The sequence below is a fragment of the Prinia subflava genome, chromosome Z, assembly GCF_021018805.1.
Source record: "Prinia subflava isolate CZ2003 ecotype Zambia chromosome Z, Cam_Psub_1.2, whole genome shotgun sequence".
Classification (NCBI taxonomy): Eukaryota; Metazoa; Chordata; class Aves; order Passeriformes; family Cisticolidae; genus Prinia; species Prinia subflava.
In genome coordinates, this window is record NC_086283.1 from 53618852 (window position 1) to 53644940 (window position 26089).

Consider the following 26089-nt stretch of genomic DNA (forward strand, 5'->3'; position numbering starts at 1 on the left):
ATAATCCGCAGTTTCATCACTATGACATTGCAAGGTGGAGTTAACTTTGAATTGTGTGAGTTTATATCTATCGTGAAAGTAGTTTGTGTTGGAAGGAGCCTTTAAAGAACGTCTAGTCTAACTGCCCTGCCATTGGCAGGGATTTCTTTCCCTAGACCACGTCAAAGCCCCATACAGCCAGTACCTGTGCAGCAGCCTATGTCTGTATTTGTATATGTGCACACACAGTTGTACACCAGAGTTGCGTGTTTCTGTACAACTGTTAACAGCACCTCTCTGGGTACAGGTAAAACTGCAGAGACCATCATAGTGGAGAGGTAGTTTTACTCTGGGGTCTTTCAATTCATAAACATGCTTCTGAAATGTATTATTTCCAGTGTTGTCAGCTGCAAATCACTTTTGTCTTTAGACTTCATGTACAGTAACTGTATTTTCTTCTTAGACATCAGATCTTACTACCTACAAGAAATCCTAGTATAGAATAAAAGAAGTTTCTAATAACTAATATGCTGGTCAAGCAGGTAGGGTATTTCAGAAATTTGGAATTTGAGTTGCTGAATTCATGTACCACAGGAAAGTGTTTGGGACTTTTTACTGGGGAACAAAAAAAAAGAAAGAAAGAAAAAAAAAAAAAAAACCAAAAAACCCCCCAAAAAACCACCACGAACCCAACAGTAAGAAACTAAAACAGGCATATTTTTATTTCCCCCATTATTTAGGCTATATCTTAACACTAAGATTGTCTTTGGGAAGGCATGTGCAGAAGACTTGCATAGAATGATCCTTTCTGCTCATATAGTAAGGATTAGAGGGTCTGAATAACAGACTGAATAACATGCTGAATAACATGCTTCATCCAACTTGTTAGCGCTGGAATAAACTATACTACTACTTCATCTGAAACATGTACCAGCTGATTAAGGAAATCACAGTTACTTTACCAAGGAATTTAGTTGATGCATTTCAGTTTAGAAGGACTCCTTCCCCAGAACATTCTTGTGAAGTGCCCTTCCTCTCCTGAGCAGCTGGCAGTGGAAGTTCTCAGCGAGTTGCATACAGAAGTATTTTAGATAGTGAAGTAAAAATGTTGATGCCCACCAGGTGGTGCCAGAAGGCCTCATGACTGGTGGCTCTGACAGCCGGAGCAGACCTGAGAAGGTGCGAGCCTGCCACTTTTGTCAGAAATGGTATCATCTGAATACGAGCAGCGCATGCTATTACCCTTCCTCTCTTTTCAAACTTCTCTGCCCCTAAAGGATTTCCTCAGCAAATACTTGCTTCTGTGTTCATAATGGAAAAATTTAAATATGCTGGTTAGGAGTGAGGCACTTAAAATTGTGGGCTTGGTGTCAGCATTATCACTGGTTTTGTGAGCTAACGCCTCTCTTCAGTGGATAGTAGAGCCATGAAGCATTTTTGTGAAAGTAACATTGTGTTGCAGTAAAATGCATGCAATTTTTTGGAAATACAGACAGGAATGTCCACTAAAATTTAAGCTAGGGAGTTATTTTAGGTGCTTACACTTATTTTCATGAAGTTAAAAGCTCATAAAAACATTTTAATGTTTGTAAACAACTAAGTTTATAGAGAAGGTTAAGATAGTTCACAGTGAAGAGTGAACTCTGTATATATTGGTTTTTCCGTTATTTCCCTTTATACGGCAAAAAACATTTTTTCGTGACTTTATTTTTTTATGTCATGTCTTCCTGCCTATTTTGATAGTGCAATTCCACTATTCTCAGACAGAACTGGTGTGATTGACAATTTGTAATGCTAGTGTTTCTAATCTAACACTTAATAGTCTCTGAAACACTCCTTAATAATTCGACTACTATCAGACAAAGTAGTCCTCTAATTTCCACATTTTTTCCTAAAGTATGCTTTTTTGTAGAAAAGCTTGTAAAAACAGATAAGCAACACACCTGGGCTGGTGAATAGCAGCTCACAAGTCAAAACAATGTCTATCTTTTAACTGGTACCTGCAGCTGCACCCATCATGACCTGTGCTGCTGGCTGTTGGGGAAATGGGTGTCTGACAAGTAGGCAGTGGCACTTCTCTTCAGGTAGTTACTGGCAGTCTGTAAAGTCTGGTCTAAGCAGCTTTGAATGTGTGTCACTTTGTATTCCAAAAAACCTCTGCTTACCTTGGATTTACTGTGTCTGCCACTATCAACAGAATGACTTTAGAAAAGTTGATTGTTTCATTGATTATCTTGCATACAGCCAAACAAGGAGTATCTGCTCTTTCTTAATGGAAGAGCTTATTGCAACTCAGTGCATCAGAAGTGTGTTTTGATTTTGTGTTTCTTAACCTTTATGTGAAACATTATTGAGAATTGCAGTAAAAGTTTTTATTTTGTGAGTTAATTTTCTTTTCTTTATGATTTTCCATATTAGGAGATCAAGATATTTTTATGTTGGCATTAAGTGGACTGATAGTTTGTCATTTATCACATTTGAGATTCCTAAGTTCTATGGGGTTTGGTGTATTTTTAATCAAATAAGTAAGACTTACTAACATATTCTTAAAAATTCAGAATGTTGCTAAAGTGCATCAATTTGTTTTCAGAAAATCAGGTTTTATGCCTCATTATTGGTATCTTCAGAACTGTCACTATGCAACTGAAATGTAAATTGAATTTGGAATGCTAGTGTTAGGAAAGCACTAGTTTCATCTTCAGTAAGGCTTTGAACTGGTAGCAGTTAGTCTTAGTTTCTAGAAAATAAGTTTAAATGGCTGTATCTAGTTTTAACTTCAGTAACATTGTGTCCATCCATAGGTTCAGAATATACTTAAGCACTTTATTAAGTGGTAGCAAATGAATTGTGACTTGAAAAGGATTAGGAATAAATTTTCTGTCTCCAAAGCATGATTTCAAACTTGGGGCATAGTAATGATTGGGGATATTCTATTACAAAATAATTTAACTAGTAGAAAACAATATCTTTTGTGGTGTTTTAGTTATTTTTCTACACATAACTGCAGAAGCAGTGAAATCAAAATATCTAGTACTTAATGTTTTTACTATGAATTGGAAATCTTGTGAGGGGTAAGTGTGTACTACAGGTGTTGAAAAACAACTCCTCTGAATAACAGTTCAACAACTTACTATATAGAAGGGTTTATTTTCTAAATCTGGAGAATGTATTTTGTGAATTTGTAGAGGTGGTGGTTTGGTTTATGTTTTGAAGAGATTGTTCTTTTAGTTTTGTGGGGGGTTTTAGATCAGAAGATGTAATAATATTACAATCGTTTCTCAACTAATAGCTTCTCTGGGGGAAAACAATTGATTTCTTGTATGTTTATGCAGTACCTGTGAGACTGAGTATGGTAGTATATTACAGCAGTGCTACAACTTTTAGAGTTGTTTTTTTCATAATCTGTGATGCTTCTATATTAATGTATTTTAATCCATAGCAGAATACATATGAGTTCAGTAAAAAAAAAATCTTTATCCTGTGTTTCCAGTAAACTAGTTAAGCAAGCTAGTTGCTTCCTATTAGAATATTGTTGAATATTGTTGCCATGGTATCATTTAGCATTGGTTGATATACATTGGTAGACTTCAGGATGACATGAAATGTGGAAAAAATAGAAAGTTTCTGTAAGTATTTTTTTTAATTCCACAAATTCTTATGAGTTCCGGACTGTCAATGTCTTAAGTTAGTTCTTTCTAAAACCTGCAGATTACTCCCTACCGATTTTTCCTAGGTATATTGCTCTTTGTTGCTGTATAGTTGCAAGAAGTTAATGGGTACAATTCTTGAAAGAAATGTCAAGTGTTAGATGTAAATGCGTTTTTCTGTGTAAGTTTCACCATACCCCAAAGTGTGTCACCTGTATGTTCCCTTATCTGGTAAGGCACAAGCTTCATATACATTTAATCCCTCATCCGGAACACTAGTTAGGGGCATTCATCTGGTTTTAACCCCTGTATGAAAATTTACATCAGTTTCCAAAACTGAAGTAAAAGGGGGAAGATAGTGCTGGGTCACAGACTGGACAGGCCCTGTCTCTTCACAGATTAGCAGTGGCATTTCTTAAGGAAGTGATCTAATCTCATTTGCCGTGTTTGTGGCCAACACTGAAGTAGTGAATTCTTATGCATAAATGTTTCTGGCCCAGAAATGTTACTCTGCAATAAGTTAGCCTGTAATGCTTTGATTTTTTTCACATGGTCAAAAATTTCTGTAATTAAATCATGAAAAATCTATTAAAAAGTTGTTCTGACTTACCTCCCTCATCTAGAGGAGCATGATGAGTAAATGCTGTAGTGCTTTTGATGATCTTAGGTGGAGAGAGTTGCCAGAAACTTAAACAGATCTATGAATCATCAGATCTATGAACTATTGACCTACTCAGTAAATTGCTGGCATGAAGAGTTATTGCAGTGAAATCAGTGATTTTAAAACCTCTTGTGTTGCATTTTTTTCAACTGACTTTTAAAAAATTTTTGTGAAGCAAAGTTATTCTGCTGTGAGTGGGAGCAAGTTATTTCTAACAAATGGAAAGAGTTGATTGGTGCTTTAACCAGGTAAAGGTAGTACAGTTTCTTCTAAGTTAGTAGCCATACTTCCCTGTGTTAAGCTCAGTGGTTTTTAAAAAGCTTTTCTTTCTCTATATAATTGACATAGTGATGTGGAACTTTACTGGGACTAGGAGATAAAAGTAGCAGCCCTTGTATTTGTTTGGCCATATATGTCCTGTGTTGCTGAAAGTTTGCAGACTAACAGAATGTGAAGGAATATCCTACTGCATATGAAAATAAGCATTAAAATGAGGTTTGGTTAAGATAGAATGTTTTTGTTTTAAAATCAAGCTACTTACACTTCACCTGTTTTGTTTTTCAGAGTACTGTAATTGAAAGTGCATCTTCTACATTAGAGGAAGAACAAGTTCTTGATTGAATGGTGGATTAATAAGTGGTTGTCTAATCCTAAGACTAAAAAGAAGGTATCCTGGAAGTTGGAAAGAACTGGATTTTCACCCTAGTCCAGCAGCTTTGCTGCTCACTTAAACACAGATGAATGAAGACCCCATTTGGAAAATCACCAGGTCAGCGATCCAGAGCTGATGCAGGTGAGGTGTTCTTTCTGGATGGTTTTCTTTGTTTTTAATGGATAGAAAGTGTTCTTACTTTATTGGGTTTTTAAATATGTTAATGTTTTTCTGCAGATGTTAACCGTGTTAGATATCATAATTCCTGTTTTAAAAGAAAATTTACTTTTATTCTAGGTCATGGCTTGAAAAGACAAACATAAATTTAGCAATACAGATCTGACCTTCCTATTTTGTATTGCCTCAAAAGTTATGAATAAGTGACCTGTGTGGATAAAATCAACATATTTTATATCACCAACCATTGTGAATTACAGCTTTTATGAAACTCTCAGGAAACCAACTGACAAATGTAATTGGGAAAGCTCAGTTAACTTTTAAAATACCTAAGCAGTAGACCATTTGGGTGCTTCCAAATACACATTTGATTCATTGAAAACTGAAATTGATACTGGAGGATTTCTCAGTAACCCTTTGGAAACTTAAAAAGGTATACTTTACCTGAGACTGTTAAGATTTGCTGTCACTTATTTGAAATATATACTGATTCCAAAGGTAGTACAGTTACCTTTCAAATAGCAGCTACAGGTTTCAAAGGAGAGATGCAGTGCAAAGTCTTGAACACTTGTTTCAGTGACCAAGTAGAGGCAGTGGTGAGTAGAGCTCCTCAGGTGTCATCACTGGGAGCAGCATTGTTTAACATCTTATTCATTGGTAGGGGTGGTTTCTCAGCGGGTTTGCTGAAGACACCAAGCATGCTGAAGGGAAGGGATGCCATCCAGAGGAACCTGGACAGGATTGAGAGGTGGGCCACTGCATGCCTGGCAACATTCAACAAGGCAAGGTACCAGGCACTTGCATCTGCATTGTGGCAATTACAAGCACAAATACATCCTGGACAGACAATGGCTGAGGGCAGCCTCAACAAGAAGGACTCAGGGGTGTTGGCAAATGAGAACGTGACCTCAGCATGACCCATCACGGTATACTCACAGGCCCAATGACCTCTCACATCCTGGGCTGCATCAAAAGCAACATTACCAGCAGGCTGAGGGAGGCCTTACTGCCTCTCTAGTTCAGTCCAGTGAGACACAACCTGGAGCACTGCGTCCAGCTCTAGGGCCCTTAATGTAAGAGTGATGTAGACTAGTTGAAGTGAGTCCAGAGGAGGGCCGTGAAGATAATCTGAGGCCTGGAGCACTTCTCCTACAAGGACCAGTTTCAAGAGCTGTGGTTGTTTAGCCTGGAGAGAGAATGCTCCAAGGTGTCCTAATTATGGCCTGCTGGTACCTGAAGGGGACTTAAAAGAAAGCTGAAGAGGAGCTATTTACAAGCTCATGTAACGACAAGGGGAAATGCCTTCAAACTGAGAGAGAGTAGGTCCAGAGTATGGCCATGAATGACCACAGGGCTGGAGCTCCTCTCACGAGAAAAGGCTGAGAGTTGTGCATGTTCAGCCAGGAGAAGAGGAGGCTCCAGGGAGTGCAGCCTTTTTGTTTTTGAGTGGGAGAAAGACAGAGAAAGACTATTTGCCAAAGCCTTCAGTGACTGTATATGAGGTAGTTGTTTTGGACGGAGAGTACAGTTCAGAAATTTTTTACGATGAGCATGGTGAAACAGGAACAGGTTACCCAAATGTGAGTGACTCCTCGTTGGACATGTTTAAGTTTATGTTCAAAGGGATATTAAGCAACTTGATCTAGTGAAAAGTCCCTTTCCCCATCATATGGCTGAACCAGGTAACCTCAAGAGGATCTGTGAGATTGCCTATAACAGCTGTAAAAGAAGAAAAAAAGTTGTACTTAAGGAAGTAACTTTCAAATCAGACTTGCTGAGCTTTACAACATTATGGATACAAATATCTTATTTATTGCCTTCCATTTTAAAAGGTGGTTTCCAGTTGCCAAGAAACTTTATGAACAGCACATAGTGATCCAGAATACATTTTAAGTAGAAATTAGGATTTTAAGTCTTGCCTATAAAATTGCTGTCATCTGGGATTGGATAATAAAGCAGTAATATAGTCCTTATCAGGAGGAAAAATTAATAAAAGAAAAAGATACAGTGAAAGAGTAGAAGTAGTCTATGTATTTTATATTTGATATGTTAATCATGTAAAATAATAAAATTGCAGGGTTCTAGGAGACTTTCAGATCATGTACAGATTGCAAAAAACAGTCTGGAGGTAGAGATAAACCAGTGGTAGTGTCAGGTATTCATATAGGGGAAAATTTAATGTATTAACATTTTTCAACTGGCTTTGATTTCATCCTGTTGTAGAGACTTATCAATCAGTGACACTACAGGTTGGTGGTACCTTTGACAAAGCCAATTTTCAGCTGTCCTTTCTATCTGCTTGGGAAAGAAATGCTTTTATATGTTGTAAAGTAGGTGTAAAGGAAGAGGTACATGTGATTTACAATATCTAGGCTTTGAAATCTCTGTCTCTGGGAAACATACTTTGTACTTAGTTCCTTTTTGAGAGACAAAGGGTAGGATTGAAGGTGGAGAAAAGAATACGCATTTGATTTTTACACAACAGTAGAGTACATGGTTACAGAGTTTGTGAAAGTGTAGAGTTGCTTTCCATGATATAGTTTCCATAAATCAGACAGGTGCTGTTGGCAGTGTGTCTGCCTGTCTCTCTTAACAGTGTATTGCTGTCCCAAATGTAGGAGAAATACAGCCCTTTTTAAAAAAATACAGTATAATTGTTTGTAAAATGTGATTACCCTGCATTAACACAATTGACCCTTTTAAATCTAATGATCACCTGTTTAATGCTATATAAGTGAAAGGCTTGGCCCTCTGGAGTCTTTCTTAGCAGTGTTCTCCCAGAGATACAGAATCCTACCAAACTTCATGATGGTCAGGAGCAATTGTAAAGCCTTTACTGGATGGTTTGAAAACATAAAACTACTCTCTTAGTAAAGAAAACTTTTAACACCTGTAACTATTGAGTCATAAATGAGCATATCTATTTTTTTCACCCAAAAAAGCAAGTGTAAAAGTTTATGAACTAAGAAAAGAGATAATGGATGTGAATTGCTTACAATTGCAGAGAAATCTTTTCTGCAATTAAAATTTGGTTTATGGTTGTACTTCTGACCTACTTCAATTAAAAGACATCCCTTCTTCGAACTCTTTGAAGTTGAGGTTGAGCAATACTAGGTGTGAATCAGCACACTAAAGTGTTTGTTAGGTTCCTGAAAGTAATTCTGAAATAGTCTCCAGATACAAAGTGGAATTAATGCTGTTCCCATAGATGCTTCTGGAATACAGGTTAAAGCATCTGGGTTTTGCTGCTTGTTGTAAACATAGGAGATATTCAGAGAAGTAAAATATGGTTGCTGTTTTCTGAAGAACCTGTCTGATTTTCATGGATTGCATGGAGGGTACCAACTCACGTTGTAATAGCAAAACATTGCCAGTAGCTTTCTCCCATCCTTCTTACTCTCCTATAGGCCTAGGTGAAATGACGTGTACATTTCCCTTGAAGCCAACATCCTGAAAGATTTTTTTTATTATTATTATTGTCATATCCTTTATCTTTTTCTGAGTAAAGTAGAAATATTCAGAAACAGGACTTGTTTCTAGTTTTGTTGTTGAATTTTAAGGGTTTACTATAAGGAGCAGAATTAATGAGTCTCAGAAAACACAAGTATGACCACTATGACAAAACATGGTATGACAATTGAATACTTACTTCTGTTGCTCTTGTCTGGAAGCTGGAGGTTGTGGTCACTTTCTAACAAAAATGTTTCTGTGCTCTTAGTCATAAAAACTAAAAAAAAGAGTTTGAAATGAAAGAGACCTTTTAAAGATCATCTTGTCCAACTCCTGCAATTAGTGGGGACATCTTCAATTAGATCTGGTTGTTTTGTGCCCCCTACAGCCTGGACACTTCCAGGGATGGGGCAACCACCACCTCTGGGCAACCTGTGCTAGTATTTCACCACATACAATTTAAAAAGCTTCTTTCTTAAATCTAACCTTCTCCATTTTAAAATCATTACCCTGTGTCTTACCACAATGGGTCCTGTCCCCGTCTTTCTTATAGGCCTCCTTCACATACTGGAAGGCTGCAATTAGTTCTCAGAGCTTTCTCTTCTCTAGGCCAAACAATCCCAACTCTCACCTTTCTTCATGCAGGAGATGCTCCAGCCATCCAGTCGTCTTCACAGCTTTCCTGTGACCTCATTCCAGCAGGTCTGTTCAGTTCTGGGACCCCAGAGCTGGATGCAGGGTTCCAGTGGGGTCTCACCAGAGCAGAGCAGAGGGGCAGAATCCCCTCCCTCCCCTGCTGCCCACGCTGCTCTGGATGCAGCCAGAACACATTTGACTTTCTGGGCTGGGAGTGCCCATGGCTGGGTCATGTCCAGCTCGTCCATTCTTATGGGCCAAGAAAGATTCAAGAAACAGATAATTCTGATTTAAACCTGTGGGAGCTGACAGTAGTCAGATTTTAGGCTTCAGGCACTGACTATAGTCTGTGTGAAAGACAAGAGAGCGATTCTCTCATTCTGGCCTGGGAAAATCCTAAGGAGGAATCTAAACAATCCTTGGGAGGTGAAAAACAGTTAGCAGGTGGTGTTTTTCTAACATGTTTACTAGCAAAGATGTTTACAAAGAGGTGTAGGCTCTAAATGACCAATCATATTCATTGTCCCAAAGTTCTGTATAAAAAGAAGTTTTTGAAAAATAAGGATCACTCTCACTTGCTAAATTAGCTGGGAGTCATGCCATTATTCTCATGCCATCCTTAAAACAATAGTGACATTAACCTTCTTACTAGAATATGTTAAACATAAGGATTCTGTGCTGTTCTGTTCCCATGTCCAGAGCTGCTGTAGAAGACAGAGACTTCTGTTGCACTTTCTACAGTTGTGTAGTCAAGCAGTTCAGTAGTGTAACTTGATACACCCATAAAAGGAGTTTGCATCTCCCTGAGACCTATCTGAACTCAAATGGTGCAGATTAGGAGGGCAGATTGTGGTAGATTGGCATCTGGTTGGTACAAGGGTGTGTTTAACTTATGATCGTCAAATACTTGTTATTGATATTTTTATTAAACATCCAAATGCCATTACTTCATCTGTTAAACTAGGCACTCTCTTAAGATGCTGCCTGACTTAAGATGATGAGCAGTACTTAGTTGCCTGTGTTGTCTTTGGTATAGAGCGCATTACATCAGTGAACAAGTTGAATCTTACCAAAAATCTGAAGATTCCAAAATGAGAAGTTAGCAAACAGCAAAACCCCATTCCCAGAGGTTGGCATAACTTCTCTGTACTTACTGCAAGTGCTATAGTAAACCTTCCTTCTGTGTCAGTCTAGTGTTTCTGTTCTTGACTTAGGAAGATAAACACTTCCCACCTCCCTTCTTACTCACAGGTACCAAAGTCCTTGAGAGGTGGACAGAAAGCAAATTCTTGTGCTGCACCATTCTGTTGTTTTGTTGTGTTTTTACCTGAGCTACTTTAGCCAAAATCTTACTTTTCTCTCATTAGCTGGAAATGTAAAATGCAAAGTACACATATTCATCTTCTGGTGATGAAGTTTCTCTGTTTTGTAAGAACAGTTCTTGGATTTTAAGAAATTACTTTCTTCTTTTAATAAAACACCACCATATGTGTAATAAAATGTGTTCTATTATATTATATAGTAGTAGAACACAGCCACCTCATATACAGAGAGGTAACTGCAATTATGCTTAGAAAGCTTTTTTACAGGTAGTAATAGTCCTTAAGTCTGACAGGTTTCTAATCAAACTTTTTGTGATGCTGTTTTTGTTTTTCCAGCTAAGTTTTTACAAATAATCAGTTTCTTTATTTGGTTTTGTAACAGTCAAAAATTGCAAGTAGGATCTTTACTGCAGTAATTGACACATAAGGCCTAATTTTTAAAAATTAAGAACATTTCAGATATCATTACTGTTGGAAATGCAGATTCCTGATGCGCAGCTATTGTCCCTGTTGTGTTAGTTCAACTTTCATTTTAATAGTTGATGTCAGTCACTCCTTATGTTCATCACTGAGCTTCTGTGTTGGGTTTGCATGGCAAGGTACCAGGGGGTGCAAGGGTGACTTCTGTGAGAAGCAGCTAGAATCTTCTCTTGTGTTCAAGAGAGCCAGTGCCACCCAGGCAGCTCCGAGATGGACCTGCCACTGGCCAGAGCTGAGACTGTCAGTGACAGTGGTAGTGCCATTGGGATGTTGTATTTAAGAACAGAGGGAAGATCCTATACTACAGCAATTGCAGGAGAGAAGTGAATCTATGTGAGTGTAGTAGCCCCTGCAGCCACCAAGGTCAGTGCAGGAGGAGAGGTAGGAGGTGCTCCAGGCACTGGTGCAGAAGGTCCCGTGCAGCCCATGGTGAAGATCAGGGTGAAGCAGCTGTGCCCCTGCAACGCGCGCATGGAGGACCCTGCACTGGGGCGGGTGGATGTGACTGAAGGAATCCGTGAGCCTGCAGGAATTCTGCACTGGAGCAGGTTTCCTGGCAGGACTTGTGACCCTGTGAGGGGCCCACTGCAGAGCAGCCTGTTTCAGAGGAATGGCACACTGTGGGAGAGATCCATGCTGGAGCTGCTTGTGAAGGACTGTAGCCCCTGAGATGGATTCATGTTGGAGAGGTTTGGAGGACTGTCTCCTGTGTAAGGGACCCCAAACTGCAGTGGGGAAAGAGTGAGAGGAGTCCTTCCTCTGAGGAGGGAGAACTAACCCTAACCCTGACGAGAAAGAAGGATACAGCAGAGACAATGTGTGATTAACTGGCTGCATTAACATGACTGCATCATTTCCTGTCCCTTTGTGCTACCTGGGAGAGAGGAGGTAGAAAAAAAAATGGGAGTGAAGTTAGGCCCAGGAAGAAGGGAGAGCTGGGAGGAAGGCATTTTTAAGATTCGGCTTTATTTCTCATCATCTTTCTTACTCTGACTTGGTTGGTAATAAATTAATATTCCTGAAGTCAAGCCTGGTTTGCCTGTGATGGTAATTGGTGAGTGATGCGTTTCTGTCCCTGTCTTGACCCAGGAACCTTTTCTTGTATTTTCTCTCCCTTGTCCAGCTGAGAGAAGGAATAGAGCAGCTTTGGTGGGTACCTGGCATCCAGCCAAGGCCAGCTCACCACAGCTTCCTGTGCATACAGCCAATGCCTACCTCTCGAGCCTTTTCCCATTTTAGCAGGTCACGGATCAGTCATAACATGAAGTGTTTGGATTGTTTATATTTTGACATTCAATATGAAGGCTTTTATGTAAGTTTTTAAATTAATTTTCAGTAATTTCAACATCTTTTATGTTGTAGGTCATGCAGGAGTGTCTGCCAGCATGATGAAGAAAAGAACATCCCACAAGTAAGTTGTTAATGTATTTACTAAAGAATAGCTCTCAGTAACTGGAAGTACTGTTCTAGAAATGTATCTGTATTGTTCCACTCACTTTGTTCTTGAAAACCAGGGAATAATATTCAGTCTATATATGTGTGTAGTGTCAGACTTGTAATTTTTTCAGGAGGGTAGTAGGAAAGAAAGCCCCACAGATAAAGTTTTAAACGTTGTTTTGACTGTTAACATTGTATTACACGAATACAATTTTGAAATTCTTTCTGGAATCTGTAAAGAAGGATTTTCAAGCCTCAATTTAGCCATGTCTACTGTAGGATGTCTGTTCTCTGGCACAGAGTTTATGCAGTCACCAGGTTAAAAAAACCTGCAAATCATGCTTACTAAGAGCCCAGTTGGGAAGGAATCTGAGATATATTTAATCATGTACATACTATAACTGTAGTGTTGAAAAGGATTTTTCATTTTTTAAAAATAAAGAATGTACTGAAATACTTCTGTAAGGAAGCTGCTATTAGTATGTGAAGGAAGGATACCTGCTTTTGCTACAGTTTCATGGCATGTATTTTTCCATCTTCAACATTTAAAATAGTAGCAGCTTAACACTGGTGAGTAGCTGTGTGAAAGTAGAGGTAATCTTCTGGATATAATTGGTCTTAGTGTCATGCAGCAAGATACAATATCTGGCTACATCTGGTGAGAGAAATCTAAGCTGGGTAAGTGGGAAACTTAAAATGTTACTAGCTCTTTGTAAGTGTAAAGTTATATAGTGTGTATCAATCACAAGCAATTTGTTTGGCAGTCCTATTTCCACAGTTAACTAGTTAATCACTGTTAACAGTATTAACTGTTTCCCAGAGACAACACCTGATGTTAAACTACTCTGATGCCTTCCACCAGCTCATCATTATCCATTCTTGTCTATCTTCATAGAAGGCAAAGAGAAACATTTATTTGTCTAGGGGCAGGCAGAGTTGGTTAAAATTTAATTTCTCTTGTTCTTTTTCAACCGCTCAGAGAAAGGAGTGTATGATGGGAAGACTAACAGAGGTGGGTTGCCTTTTGTACTTGAGGGTGGCTAGATTTGTCTTTATTGTTGTGTTAATATACACTTATTTAAATAATTAAATAGGCTGTAAATTTCTTAGCATAAAGGCTTTTGTGGGACATAAGAAGTCTTCATCCTAAGTGACATAATTTTGAGGTATTTAACTTAAGCATCCAGCTTAGTTTTATGTTAATTTAGCCTAGTTCAATTGTTTATGATTTAGTAAAGGTTTTTTGTACCAAGCCAAGATGACTTGTGTGCTGCTTACTGACTTGTCTGAGAATGAAGTAGAGTAGTAGAATATTGTTTATAGTTTAGCATAAACGAGTAGGATATGAATATGATGTAATGCTATATGCTGATACTACTCTGAGGCAATATGATAGACCATGAGTTAGTAATGTATACTTTGTCTCTGATTTAGCTATTTATTAAGTTGCCTCCTCATTTAAGGAAAAAGAAAAAGAAGGCTACTGTCACTCAAAGGCCATTGAGATTTTAAAGGTTTGTTTTCATGTTTGTGGCAGAGGGAGGAACAAGGCATGACTCGATAATTGAGGTTGTGATAGAATGAGCAGTGTGGATGAGCCTTCTGAACTCTTTAAATGGTTCTTCTGGAGATGGTTCCGTGGTTATAGGACAGTTCTTCCAAGTGCTGTGTCTGTGCGTAGTGGTGATCTCTGCCAATGCGAAGCTGACCTCACTGGCATCAGATCAATCAGTAAACTCATAGATGTCATTCTTTCCACTCTTAGTGTATAAGGATAGTGCAAGATCTAGCACAGGTATGAAACAATCCTTTCTGCATAGGCTCTCCAGATTTCTTCTAGTCAGCAGTTCAGAGACTTCAAGCTGTAGGTTATAATTTAACTACAAGTGAACTTAAACATTTTGAAATTTTGATACCACTTTAAGGTAACATACTCTTGGCTTCTGCAGCATCTAGAGCTGAAATTCACAACTGAATAATTTTTTTTTCACTTTTGAGGGAGTACAGATTGTACTTAAAACTTAATTAATGTGCGTCATAGTCTGAATATTGTGAAAAGTGGTTAATAACAATTTTCTGATCACATTCTGTTATTAGTCATAGACATTAGTGAGGTCACTGTTGTATTAAGTTTTGTATCGTATTTTCAATAACTTCTCTAGTTTGTACCATGGAAGATTTGAAAGCATACTGACTACTGCTGCTGTACTGCTTCTGTAGTGTTTTGTAGTTTTCATTCCAGTTTTTTACAGTTGTGCGTGTTTTGCATATCTGAGAGATGTGGTTTTCTTTCATCCTTCTGATTTTGTGGGTTTTTTTCCCCGTGTGTTTTTCTGAGATGACATGATCAGGATAAAAAACAATCAACAGCCAAACCTAAGGGGGTAACTTTATAGGTTACTGGGCATTGCCATTCCTGTTTTTCTAAAGGTTGGTTTGTGTTTTAAGCACAACCCTCTGGTAATGGCTGATTTTTCTGCTACCTGTCCTCTGCAGTTCTGCAGTATGTTCATTTCCCGGGCAGCAGTTGCCAAATTAAAGTTTACGCAAGGCCCATATAAACACAGCTTTAACATCACAGCTTTAACATCAGGGCAGATCCTTCTGGCTGTGTAGTCTTTAGAATGTTTTCAAAGTATCTGGTTCTGATAATGAAACTTTATCGCATTAGGTTTTACTTAACAGCTTACAGCCTGCAAGATAAAGAAGAGGATCAGAAACTTTTGGGAATCGAAGGGCCGTTTACAATGAGATGTGTCTGATGTGTCAAGAACTATTTCCAGGACTTGGCTATTTTTTATTTTTCCTGGCTTCATGTCTTACATGTCTGTCTAATGGTTTTCAAATATTCAAGAGCAAATGTCTGTAGAAATTTTAAAGATCATTTTAATGAAAGAGAAAAATTGTGTTGGACCTTCTGGATAGATCACCACAGAAGGTTGTGTAACTTGATTTATTACAAAAATGCCATACTGTTGAGGAGAGTTGGTCACTTGATTGTCTTGCATGGAAGTACATTCATAACTTAGGTATTAATAGTTAGAAACTTTTGCTTGCATTCTTACCATATTTAGATGCAAGAAGTAGGTTTTCCTTGGTAATATACTAGTTTGAATATCTATTTTCTTACAGTATGAGCCACTTTAAACGAGAAGTGAGCAGCTGTTCAGTAATGCAACCTTCAAACAAAAATTTGAACTGCAAGTACACCTAGAGGGTACTTGACTTGTAATTAAATTCCTAATGCTTTTTGCTCTATGAGGCATTTTAAACGTAGTTATATGTTTGAACTCAGTTATGTTGTCTTCTTCATCTTTTTTTCAGAATGAGTATAAATTTTTTTTTCTTATTGTTCCAAATTAAATATTTAAATGGATTATGCTTTCTAGGCAGAAAGTAAAGTTGACTGGGAGGTTGAATATCAATAGCATTATGATGTTTTTCAAAGATTAAATGATGAGCAACATAAACTGCTTAAACTAGACAAAGCTATGTCAGTCTAAACTTTTTATTTCTAGTTATTTTTATTCCCTTCAGAATGAAGCAGTGTTCCTTTAGCACTAACAAAATGAATTGCATACAAAAGAAACTCAATTTTATTGTGCTGAGAACCAGACTTCTGATCTTGTTTTGTAATAGTAAGCTATTACTGACACTTACTACATCTAGGAACACATACAAATACTTGAGCAGAACTAGAATTTGAAAATGCATTCTGGTTTTTGCATAAAATTAGAACAAGCTGTGTGGAAGAGTCTCTCTACAGGAACTCCAACCTGTTCCACTTATCTGTGCTATCAGAGTTAGGAATGCAAAACTGCAGTCTGATTTTTGAAAACCTCAAATGATAACAAAAGTGAAATTTGAAAACACTCTTGCTAAGATCTTCATGGTGAATTAAAGTCTGGAGGTGGGACAAGTACTGAAGTTAATTGTGTATCTTGTTTTTAATAGTTATGATTACAGTTATGATATAGCGTTAAACATTCCAGTACCATATTGTGAGTGTATTAGTCTGAAATACTGCTTCCAAGATTTCAGTGGTATGATTGTTATCTGTATTTTTTGGATTATATAGGGACTTCTGTGAGAGCATTCATCATACCTGGGACCTTGTTCTTTGATCACTATCTCTAAGGAGGAGTATTGCCTTCTGCAACTAATCGTCTTTTAGATGTTACTTTTAAGCTAGTTGTTGGCATATATTACTGCCATTGAAATTATGTGTGCTACAAGTAATAGCCCAAAATTTTTTTTTACAACTAGTTGACATCCAGGAGAATTCTGTATATTGTCATAATGCCCCTTAGTTTCTTCCATTTGTGTTTGAAATTGTCAATATGTGTTATTAATAGCTGGATAAAACAAAACTTGTATAACACTTTCAGTGATTTGGAACTGTCAAATAGATTACATTACAGTTCATCAGAATAGCAACTGTTACTAACCAGAGGGAATATCCATGCCAAGTCCATGAAAATATCAGGAGGACCAAAAAGTTACTTGATCTGTTTTCCACGTGAAGGAGTATCCCCTCTGTGGCTGTTTACATTACATGCAATTTTTCATTTTTCGTACTAAATACAAAGTGTTGTTACTGTCATGTGTCCCTAAAACTACTTGGAGTCAAAATTACCTGTAAATGAAGGAGCCTAAATTTTCTTTGGGTGAAAACGGGTCTGTTTTAGGGAAAACAAACATTTTGAAAGAACTTCAGTCAGCCACATAATGCGTGCACTGACTTCTTCCACCTGGAAAGTTGTTTTTTGTTCTGCAGAGAGCAACAAGGTAGTAAAGTTGTAATACTGCTAGCTAAGCTTGTGCTTTGAGATTTTATCAGGTGAGTTTCACTTTTGACATTCAGTGTAGCAAGGGATAGAATAGTTATTTTGGCTTAAACAAATCAGATTTAGAATTTACTACTAGGAAACTTACCTTATACAGCACATCAAAAATGTGTCACTACTTTAAGTAGGTTTTCTTTCCAATAAAGCATGATAAGTTTTATGCCCCAATTAGAATGAAGTATGCTGAACTATAAAATATATTGTCATGTAAAAGCGTACATCGGTTTTCTGAAGTAAAATTTTGAATATGTATGTACTTGTTTAATATCAATGTTTGTATCTGTGTACAGAAAACATAGAAACAATGTGGGACCAAGCAAACCTATTTCTCAGCCACGAAGAAATATTGTAGGCTGCAGGATACAACATGGATGGAAAGAAGGGAGTGGACCTGTAACACAATGGAAGGGCACAGTTCTTGATCAAGTTCCTGTAAATCCGTCACTCTATCTCATAAAGTATGATGGATTTGATTGTGTGTATGGACTAGAACTTCACAAAGATGAAAGAGTTTCAGCACTTGAAGTTCTTCCAGACAGAGTTGGTGAGTGTTTAGATTTTTTCTCCTAAATAAATATACATATTGACTGACATTTATCAGTAAATGTTTTCCACTAATCCCTCCAGACTTCCCCCAAGATAAGCTGTGACCACCTAAATTTTACTGGTCAATTCCATTTTTGTCTCATGGCAAAGGATCTAAGTGCTTTATTTTTTTTTTCTATTCCACAAAGTTTTGATGATGCTAGTGAGTGCAGTTGCTGTCTTTTGTCTTAAGGTAGTATGCAGTACATTTTACATACATACATACTATGTTAATCTAAAACTACATACAGTAGTTTTTAGATTAACATTGATATTTCTGTTAAATTTTTAATTCTAAGCCATAATAGACTATGTTGTCTATTTTGTGTGTCTAACAGTAATAAGGTTACATTTTTTTTCTTGTACCCGCTGCCATGTATGTATAATAATGGCAGGAAGACATTTTCTAACTGAAATAACCTGAATAGTAATAGTGCATTTTGTTTTTCAGAATTAGCACTGGATTGTTAAACTGCAGGTTTTTCAATCCACCAAGTTTGGTATCTACTCAAGTCAACACTGGTTTGTAAACAGAAAAATCTGTAGCTTCTTCAAATGGCAAAGGAATTGGTAGCGGTCTGTAGGGTGATGTTAGGAGGAACCAACGCCCAAAGTTGAATTAATAACATCATAGAACTGCTCTGAGATAGGCCTTTTGTTTGTGCGTGTCTCTGTCTAGTGTCTAAAGTTCAGAGTCTTTGCTGCTTGACTGATCTCTTGTTAGCTTGCATTATGATTGTTTAATTACAGGGAGTACCATAATTCATTGTTATTTTAACAATGACCTGAAGGTCTTAGTTCTGCAGCACAAAACTCTCTGGAATGGACACTATTTGTTTTGTCTATGAATTTATTACCTGCCAATCAGATTTGTGCATTAATCAGCATAAAGATTATATTTTGCAAATATACATATCTACGTTTTTGAATGACTTTCTGAAATGCTGTCATTTCAGCTTCGTCTCGAATTAGTGATGCCCACCTGGCAGACACAATGATTGGTAAAGCTGTGGAACACATGTTTGAGACAGAGGATGGCTCAAAAGATGAATGGAGGGGGATGGTTTTGGCTCGAGCTCCTATTATGAACACATGGTTTTATATTACGTACGAAAAAGATCCCGTCTTGTACATGTACCAGCTCTTAGATGATTATAAAGAAGGTGACCTTCGCATTATGCCTGATTCAAGTAAGTAAGCCAGTTACTGCTTTATTCTGGCAGTTTTTTGTATTAAACATTTAGCTGTGGCTTTATTTATGAAAAAGAGAGCTGACAAACAAGCATAATGTTTGTTATTCCATTTAATTTTTTTTTAAAGTATCACAGCTAACAAATATGGTAGTAAAACAAAAAGCATGTGTGTTAACTGCTGAAATACTTAACTATTCTTAACAGTGACATATGTGGGGCAATACTTTTTCATAGTTATTCTTAGTTCTGCTGAAAATATGGGTGTACTACTGTGGAAGACTTTAAGTTTCGATTTTTTAGTGGAAACTCACAAACCAGAAGTCTTCCACTGCTGTTTCCTTGTAGAAGTATCATGTTTTGTGGAGTTGGCTCTTGATTTATGTCTCTGAAGCAGTTCTTGTGGGATGAATATTTTTGGTCAAACTAATATAGTATGAACAGTTTCAATGAGCTATGTGTCTTCAGTGTGAAAAACTTCTTGAGTAGTTGCTTGTGGGAAAGAAGTACCTATTTTTTGAAAATTGATTTTCTCTCGCATTTTGTAACACACCAGTAAGAAAAAGATTTCCTCTTAGTATTTTTCCTCTCATTTTGAATGGAAAGTCATCTTCTTCAGGACTCCTATTAATTTAGAAGGATTTTCACAGAATCAGTATTGTTCCAGAGATTTAGATAGTCAGTACAAAAAAGGGATTATAACAAATACTTTGGGTTTACTTCTCCTGTGTAACAAAACCCTTTCTGACAGAAGCCATTTGGGATTTAAAGAAAATTAATTGTAACTAATACATATGCAAAGCACTGTATAATCAATCACTACAGTTATTCAATTAATAATTTGTTGAGTTTGAGATCATCTTCTTTCAGATGCCACTAGCAATGATCTACTGGCAGAATAAAAAAAAAGGCACTTATTTGCATAACCTTTGTGTTAATGATCTGTGTTTAGATTACCCTCTGCTCCGCCCCTAGCAAAAAGCAACTTATCTGATGCTTTTAGAGAATGAACCACAGATGCTAATGGGAAAAAGTGACCTTCTTAAAGAAATAAAGGAAGCTTTTTCAGACATGAATGTTAAAATAACTTGTCCTTTGTATTAACCACCAAAATGGGCTAGGAATGTGGTTTAAATCTGCTTTGCTTTCTTCTGCCTTGAGAGTAGGGAAAGCTTATATACTTTCATTCCGTTTGAATCTTAATTGCTTTTAGTGCAGTTTGCCCTCTGTGCTCACAAAAAGATTATTGCTAACTGATTTTCAAAACACTTCTAAGTATTTGCTTCCTTCCTTGAATGTGAATGCTTTCCAGATATTTTGAATCACGTCCTTGAGTCAACAATTGGATGTTAGTATTTTGGAGTAATATTTTTCAAATTAGATTTTAGAATATCTTCAAATACTTCCGTAAATTTGATGGAACTTGCCATAATATTATAAATAAAATTCCTAGGGTATGTCCTTTTTCAAATATAGGTTCTACACATGTGAGGAGATCAAATAATAGATAATTTGTTTTAACCTTTTTTCTTTTTGTAAGGGGAAAATGTATTGCTGGAGCTGATACTAAAATTTTGCCTGTACTTCTAAGTGAAAATGTAGGAGCTGAACTTGCGTTTCTGCACTTGCCAAAACTGATACTAAGAGGATAATAAATGTGTGTGACAATGCATTTATAGAGGAATTGAAACACAGAAAATAAACTTCTGTTTGCAGAAGAATTTTTAAGCGTAAATGCAAGCCAATCTATTCCTTCCTTGTTGTTTATTTTTTCTCCTTTGAGAGTTCTTTCACAGCTCTCAAAACTGAAAATAAGTAGAATCTCTAAGGGATCCTTGATGCAAACTTGTAACAGAATTACTGATTTAAAAGCTTATGATTTCCAAAATAAAAGCCACATCAGATATTACAATTGCTTTATAAAGTTTTTCAGTGGAATATAAACTACAAGTTTATCTGAACCAGGAATCGAAGAGGAGCTGAGAAAGATGTGGCTAGCTTCCAGTTCTCCAGTTGTTCTGTGATTGGCTTGTAGCCATTCACGTGGCATGTTACAAATTACACCTTTCATTGTCCAGATTGACCAGAGGGATTGTCTGGTTAGGTTTTACCAGAGAGGAAAATAATACAATCAGACTTTACCAAAAGCAGTAATCAAATATGGAGTCAAAAGTCCCTTTTAATAACGAGTTTACTCCTACTGCCATTTCAGAAGAAATGCTTTTGTTGCAGTTGAATGCATGCATTGAACCTTTGAATAATGTGTATGTGAAGAAGGAAGTTAAGTTAGGCTATCTTTCTGCTAAGGAGGTCCAATACCTTTTTCTGCCCGTGGCTTCAATTCAGTTATCTACAGCCATTTTCTACAATGTGTGCATACACATTCCTGTCAAAAATTTACTTCTCTTACCAATCAAAGTGCTGGTTTTGTCTTAATAAAGCTGAAGACAGTATTACTTGAAAATACTTTCTGCAACTACTTTCTACAGGCATGGAAATAATTAGGTGCTTGTCTGAATGAAATTGATAAATCTGTTTGCAACTTGTAATTGTTTTGTATGTATTTTAAAGAAGACTCTGCAGTTGTCTTCCATAGTGCAAAATATTGTTAATGTGTACTAAAGCATACTGGTTTTATGTTACAGATGATTCACCTCCTGCAGAACGGGAACCAGGTGAAGTTGTGGACAGCCTGGTAGGCAAACAAGTGGAATATGCCAAAGAAGATGGCTCAAAAAGGACTGGCATGGTCATTCATCAAGTTGAAGCCAAACCATCTGTCTATTTCATCAAGTTTGATGATGATTTCCATATTTATGTCTATGATTTGGTGAAGACATCCTAGACATCATCATGAACTTTTGCCAAATTTGTGGAACTATTAAATGTAAAATTTGTAGACACAAAGACTTGACTGCTTTCCAGTTTAACGAAAGCTTAAATGTCCCTGCGAACTCACAATCTCTGCCAGCAAAACTGTTTTGTTCTGAATAATACAAACATGACACATTTTGTGTAAGAGAACTCCTTTTCTTGAAGGAAGTCAGTATGTTTGGGCAGGAGGGAGTTAAAAGCAAAGAACAGCTCAAATTCAAGCTGTGTAAAGTTGATCTAGTATTGTAATCATTAATCTAAATTTTTTCATAGATTTTGACTTTTTGTTCAATCTTGCACTCACTTGTTCAACTGCCACATGCAAGTGTAGTTTGATATTTTGATACGCCTTCTTTTGTAACATTAAATTTAATTTCTTGCATACTGGCAGTCCTTGTTTTCAGGGTTGGGACAGAGGTGACTTTTCTGAAAGGTTTAAATAGTTTGTGCAGTGTCAAGGAGTGCCTAACCCAAGTAATATCAATCTGCTGTGTTTCTACACTTTATTTTAAATTTAGCTTTTTAAGATCTTGCAGTGCGTGGAAATGCTTGTGCATTTTTTACTAGTCACAGGGCAGTAGGATACCAAGTGTTTGGATTACACACCTTTCAGTGAAAAGGCTTTAAACTATAAAATTACATTTAATCTGTATAACCACTTAATTAGAATATGCAGGTTTAATGGCCCATATTTACAAGTTGTAGGAACCAGTACATGCAACAAGGCTGCCTTCAATCCTAAATGTTGTACTTCTTTCTTTGTTATACACACTTCTTAGCAAAACCCAAGTGCTTGGTGCCACAACTTCAACAGTATATATGCTACTTCAGAAGACTTTAGACTACGCATTGGCATTAGTAGTCTCTCATTTAATATCAAAACCTAGCAACCTGAATGTTTGTGTGTGGACTTACAAGCCTAACAGTAGTTAACATTTTACATGGTAAATACAATCTCATGCCAGGGGAGTGGGAGGGGGTGTCCTTTTACAGTGAAGATGTAACTTCAGAGAAGGAGAAGCATTTGTTGCCTTCTGCTCAGTCTGTTGCATTCCTTTGTGTTGGTTTGCTTTTAATCATTTTGATTCAAGAAGGCATCTTCCCAGTTCATTCTTTTTCTGGCTTTTCCATATAAGGAGTGTCTGGACAAATCTACAGTTTAAACCTGTCGTTGCCTTTTGTGGTGTACATTGTACTTGCTTTGAGGTATGCTGTTAACATGAACTTCATTCTATGAACACTAGAGTTCTGCATGCCTGTGGTGTACTGTCTAATGGAAGCTATAGGCAGTCTCAGTGGTTCAGTCATCTGCATTAGATTGTGGATGTAAATAGCAGACCACAACTGCAAAATCTTTTTTCATGGTTATGATCTTGCAAGATAGTTGTAAATGAAAATTAGGGTTTCTTAAGTGTGGCAGCTTTAAAAAATAATTAAATTTGAACAACAATCCAGCACAGCAACTCTGCAAGTTTCAAAGAACTGCTTCACAGAAGTACAGAATGTGAAGATGTTGATGGAAGGAACAAATACCCTGATATCCAGCCGTGTGCCATTAGTGGAAGAATGCAGGAGAGGTGCTGTTAATCAGAGGACAGAGGTACATATGACCTCTGCTGTGGGTATTCTTGATATTGAGGACTCAGTGGTTTAAGCCCCTTTCTGTCCATTTTTTTGCCTGATTTCATATTTTAGCCTTAAGGCTTGTGCCTCATTATGCTGTTGAATGGTAATAAATACTCTCCGTATAAATATGATACCTTAATTCTTTGTCCTTTGCTACTATATTGCATTATGTCCAGTATTTCATCATGGGCAACCAAAGGCAGGCTATTGTCTTTCAGTGAATAGCTTCTCAATGCAGTCCTTATGCAGTAAGTACCTGAGTCGTAAATGTTTCTTGTGTTTGAACAAAGTGAGCAGATTTGCAACACAGTGTTTTCATCCTGCAGATCTGTTGTGTTTTCTATTGACTCTTAAGAGTCCTGCATGTAAATCTCAAAGCTGAGCCTGGCTCCATGAGCCCAAGTTGATATTTGTGGCACAGGAATGAGTGAGTGCATTAATTACACACGAGATACATTAATAACCTAGTACACTGAACTTGGGGCTAGATATCTGAGGAATAAGAGGTTTGTTTTCAAATATCTGAGGTTTAGGTCTACTGGAACAGTTTTAGCATTAGGCTTGCATTTGTGGGTTTTCTGCAAGCCTATTGAATACACTATTCTGACAATTAGAGTATCATCTATAAACTGTAAATTTCACAGTTGTTTTTCAATGTCCCTGTTGTCTGTTGTGTGGGTATTTTCTTTTTTTTTCTTTTTCTCTTTATTTCTTTTTTTTTTAATAGCTTAAACCACAGTTTTGAGGCTTGAGACTAATTCCACTCCCTGCCCATCTGCTTTGGGCTTTGTTTTAGGCTCATGTTTCAGATCTGCATGCAGTGCTTGCGTTACCCTGGTAACTAAATGTTGGTTCCTTGTTATAGGGGTTCAACATTACTTTCCAAAATCACATAGGGCTTGTGATGGCACAAGCCATGGATCTTTGTATAAAAGTTATTCACCTTTCACATTTACCTGCTGTAGTATTGTTGTATATTGTGTGTGTGCGTGTGTGTGATGTCAGGCTGCCATGTAAATCTTAAGAGGGAAAAAAAACAAAAAAAAAACCAAAAAAAACTTAAATGCAGACCATCCTTTTTTGCATGCTTAGAGGGTTAGAACATTCAATGTAACAAACTAAAGTTGCATGTTAAAATGTTTAGGTTTTTGTTTTGTTCTGTTTTTATTTTGTGTTCAGTTTTTTGTGAATTTGCTTATTGTGCTGTTTTAATGGTTGTTAGTAGGATTAAATGCACCGGTGAGACGAGCATAGTGCCAACAGAAGGTAATTTTCCAGTTGTATGTGTCATACAGCATTTGAAGGGACCATGTATTCTGTTAAAGAAAAAAATAAAATTTCAGTTGAATAGCAGAACACTACATTCTTCTTTCTTTTGAGTGCCAAACCCTAAACTGTTGGAGTAGAAATGGGGAAAACTTTTTTGTTGGACTAGGTAGAAGCATTCTTTAAATGGTTTGTTTAAACATAGAGGCTTTATCTTCAGAGAAAATTTATTAGTTGGGTCAAGGAATAGAATTATGGTAAAAACAGTTTCTGGTTCCTTGAAAATGCTGTGCTTTTTGTATTTTACATCATTAGTGCAATTTGGATGGTTCTTGGTATGTGTATAGTTCAGAGGTCTTCGTGTTCACATCTTTAAATTAGGTAATAAATTCATCTTTAGAGCTTGGTTTCTTTATTTTTATTTTATTTTGAACAATGTAGACAGTTCTCTGTTCTCTGCATTTAGAAGTATAAACACTTTAAATTGTTACTTAATTCTGTAAGTAATTTTTATAATTATGATGTAACTCTATCCTTAAAACATTTAAAATAAACCCTTTATGTGCAACTTATGCCTGTAAACTTTGTTCTCATGAGCAAAATGTAGTGATGTGATTTCAGATTATGAAGAAGCATTTTCATATTTTTTATGATTGAAAGGATTTATTGTTTTAATGTCAAGCCATGTATGCTGGTGTAATACTTGCCCTATGAAATACGTTTGCTTGCAAAGCCAAATCTTAATTCTTTTTTCCAAATAAGTGTAAGTGCTGGTAAGTTGGAACTTGCCTAAGGAAAAGCATACTGATAAATTGCATTTAGCTAAACACAGAAAACTCCCCCCCACCCAGGGGCTGTGCAAGTCTGTGAAGCAGTCTCTATTTTCAGAGCACACAAAAAATCTTGGCGGTGGGGAACTGCAGAAGCATTTGGCAGTGCTTTGGTGATACATTTATTTGCTTTGAATTAAAACAATTTTAAGTTTAAGTAAGTGTATTTTACTGGTGATAAAAAAAAAAGTTGATGCAAATTGGAGGTGATGAGCAGAGAAAGTAACATCACCATGTTGTGGATTTTCTAAAGTCCTATAAGTTGTTGTGAAGACTTTCCATGGTTAAATTACTAAGGCAGGCTTTCCATGTTGAACAGATTTTCTTCATTACTACCTCTTTTCTGATAATAAAGGGTGCCTGGCACTTAAAGGATGTGGTATAGTGGTGGACTTTGTAGTAACAGTTGGACTTGATCTGAAGAATCTCT

The 26089-nt window shown here is 36.9% G+C and overlaps 1 protein-coding gene across 3 annotated transcripts in view; it reads left to right on the top strand.

The window, feature by feature from the left end:
• Positions 1-25401, top strand: part of SPIN1 (spindlin 1) — a 59070-nt gene extending 33669 nt beyond the window's left edge. For all 3 annotated transcript variants that reach the window (XM_063421571.1, XM_063421570.1, XM_063421569.1), the window contains exons 2-6: positions 4852-5080; positions 12367-12415; positions 17579-17832; positions 18830-19063; positions 21709-25401. In XM_063421571.1, coding sequence (XP_063277641.1) covers positions 5029-5080; positions 12367-12415; positions 17579-17832; positions 18830-19063; positions 21709-21908 — 789 coding nt within the window. In that variant the 5' untranslated portion in view covers positions 4852-5028 and the 3' untranslated portion in view covers positions 21909-25401. The remainder of the gene's footprint in view (positions 1-4851; positions 5081-12366; positions 12416-17578; positions 17833-18829; positions 19064-21708) is intronic.
• Positions 25402-26089: the final 688 nt, after the last annotated feature.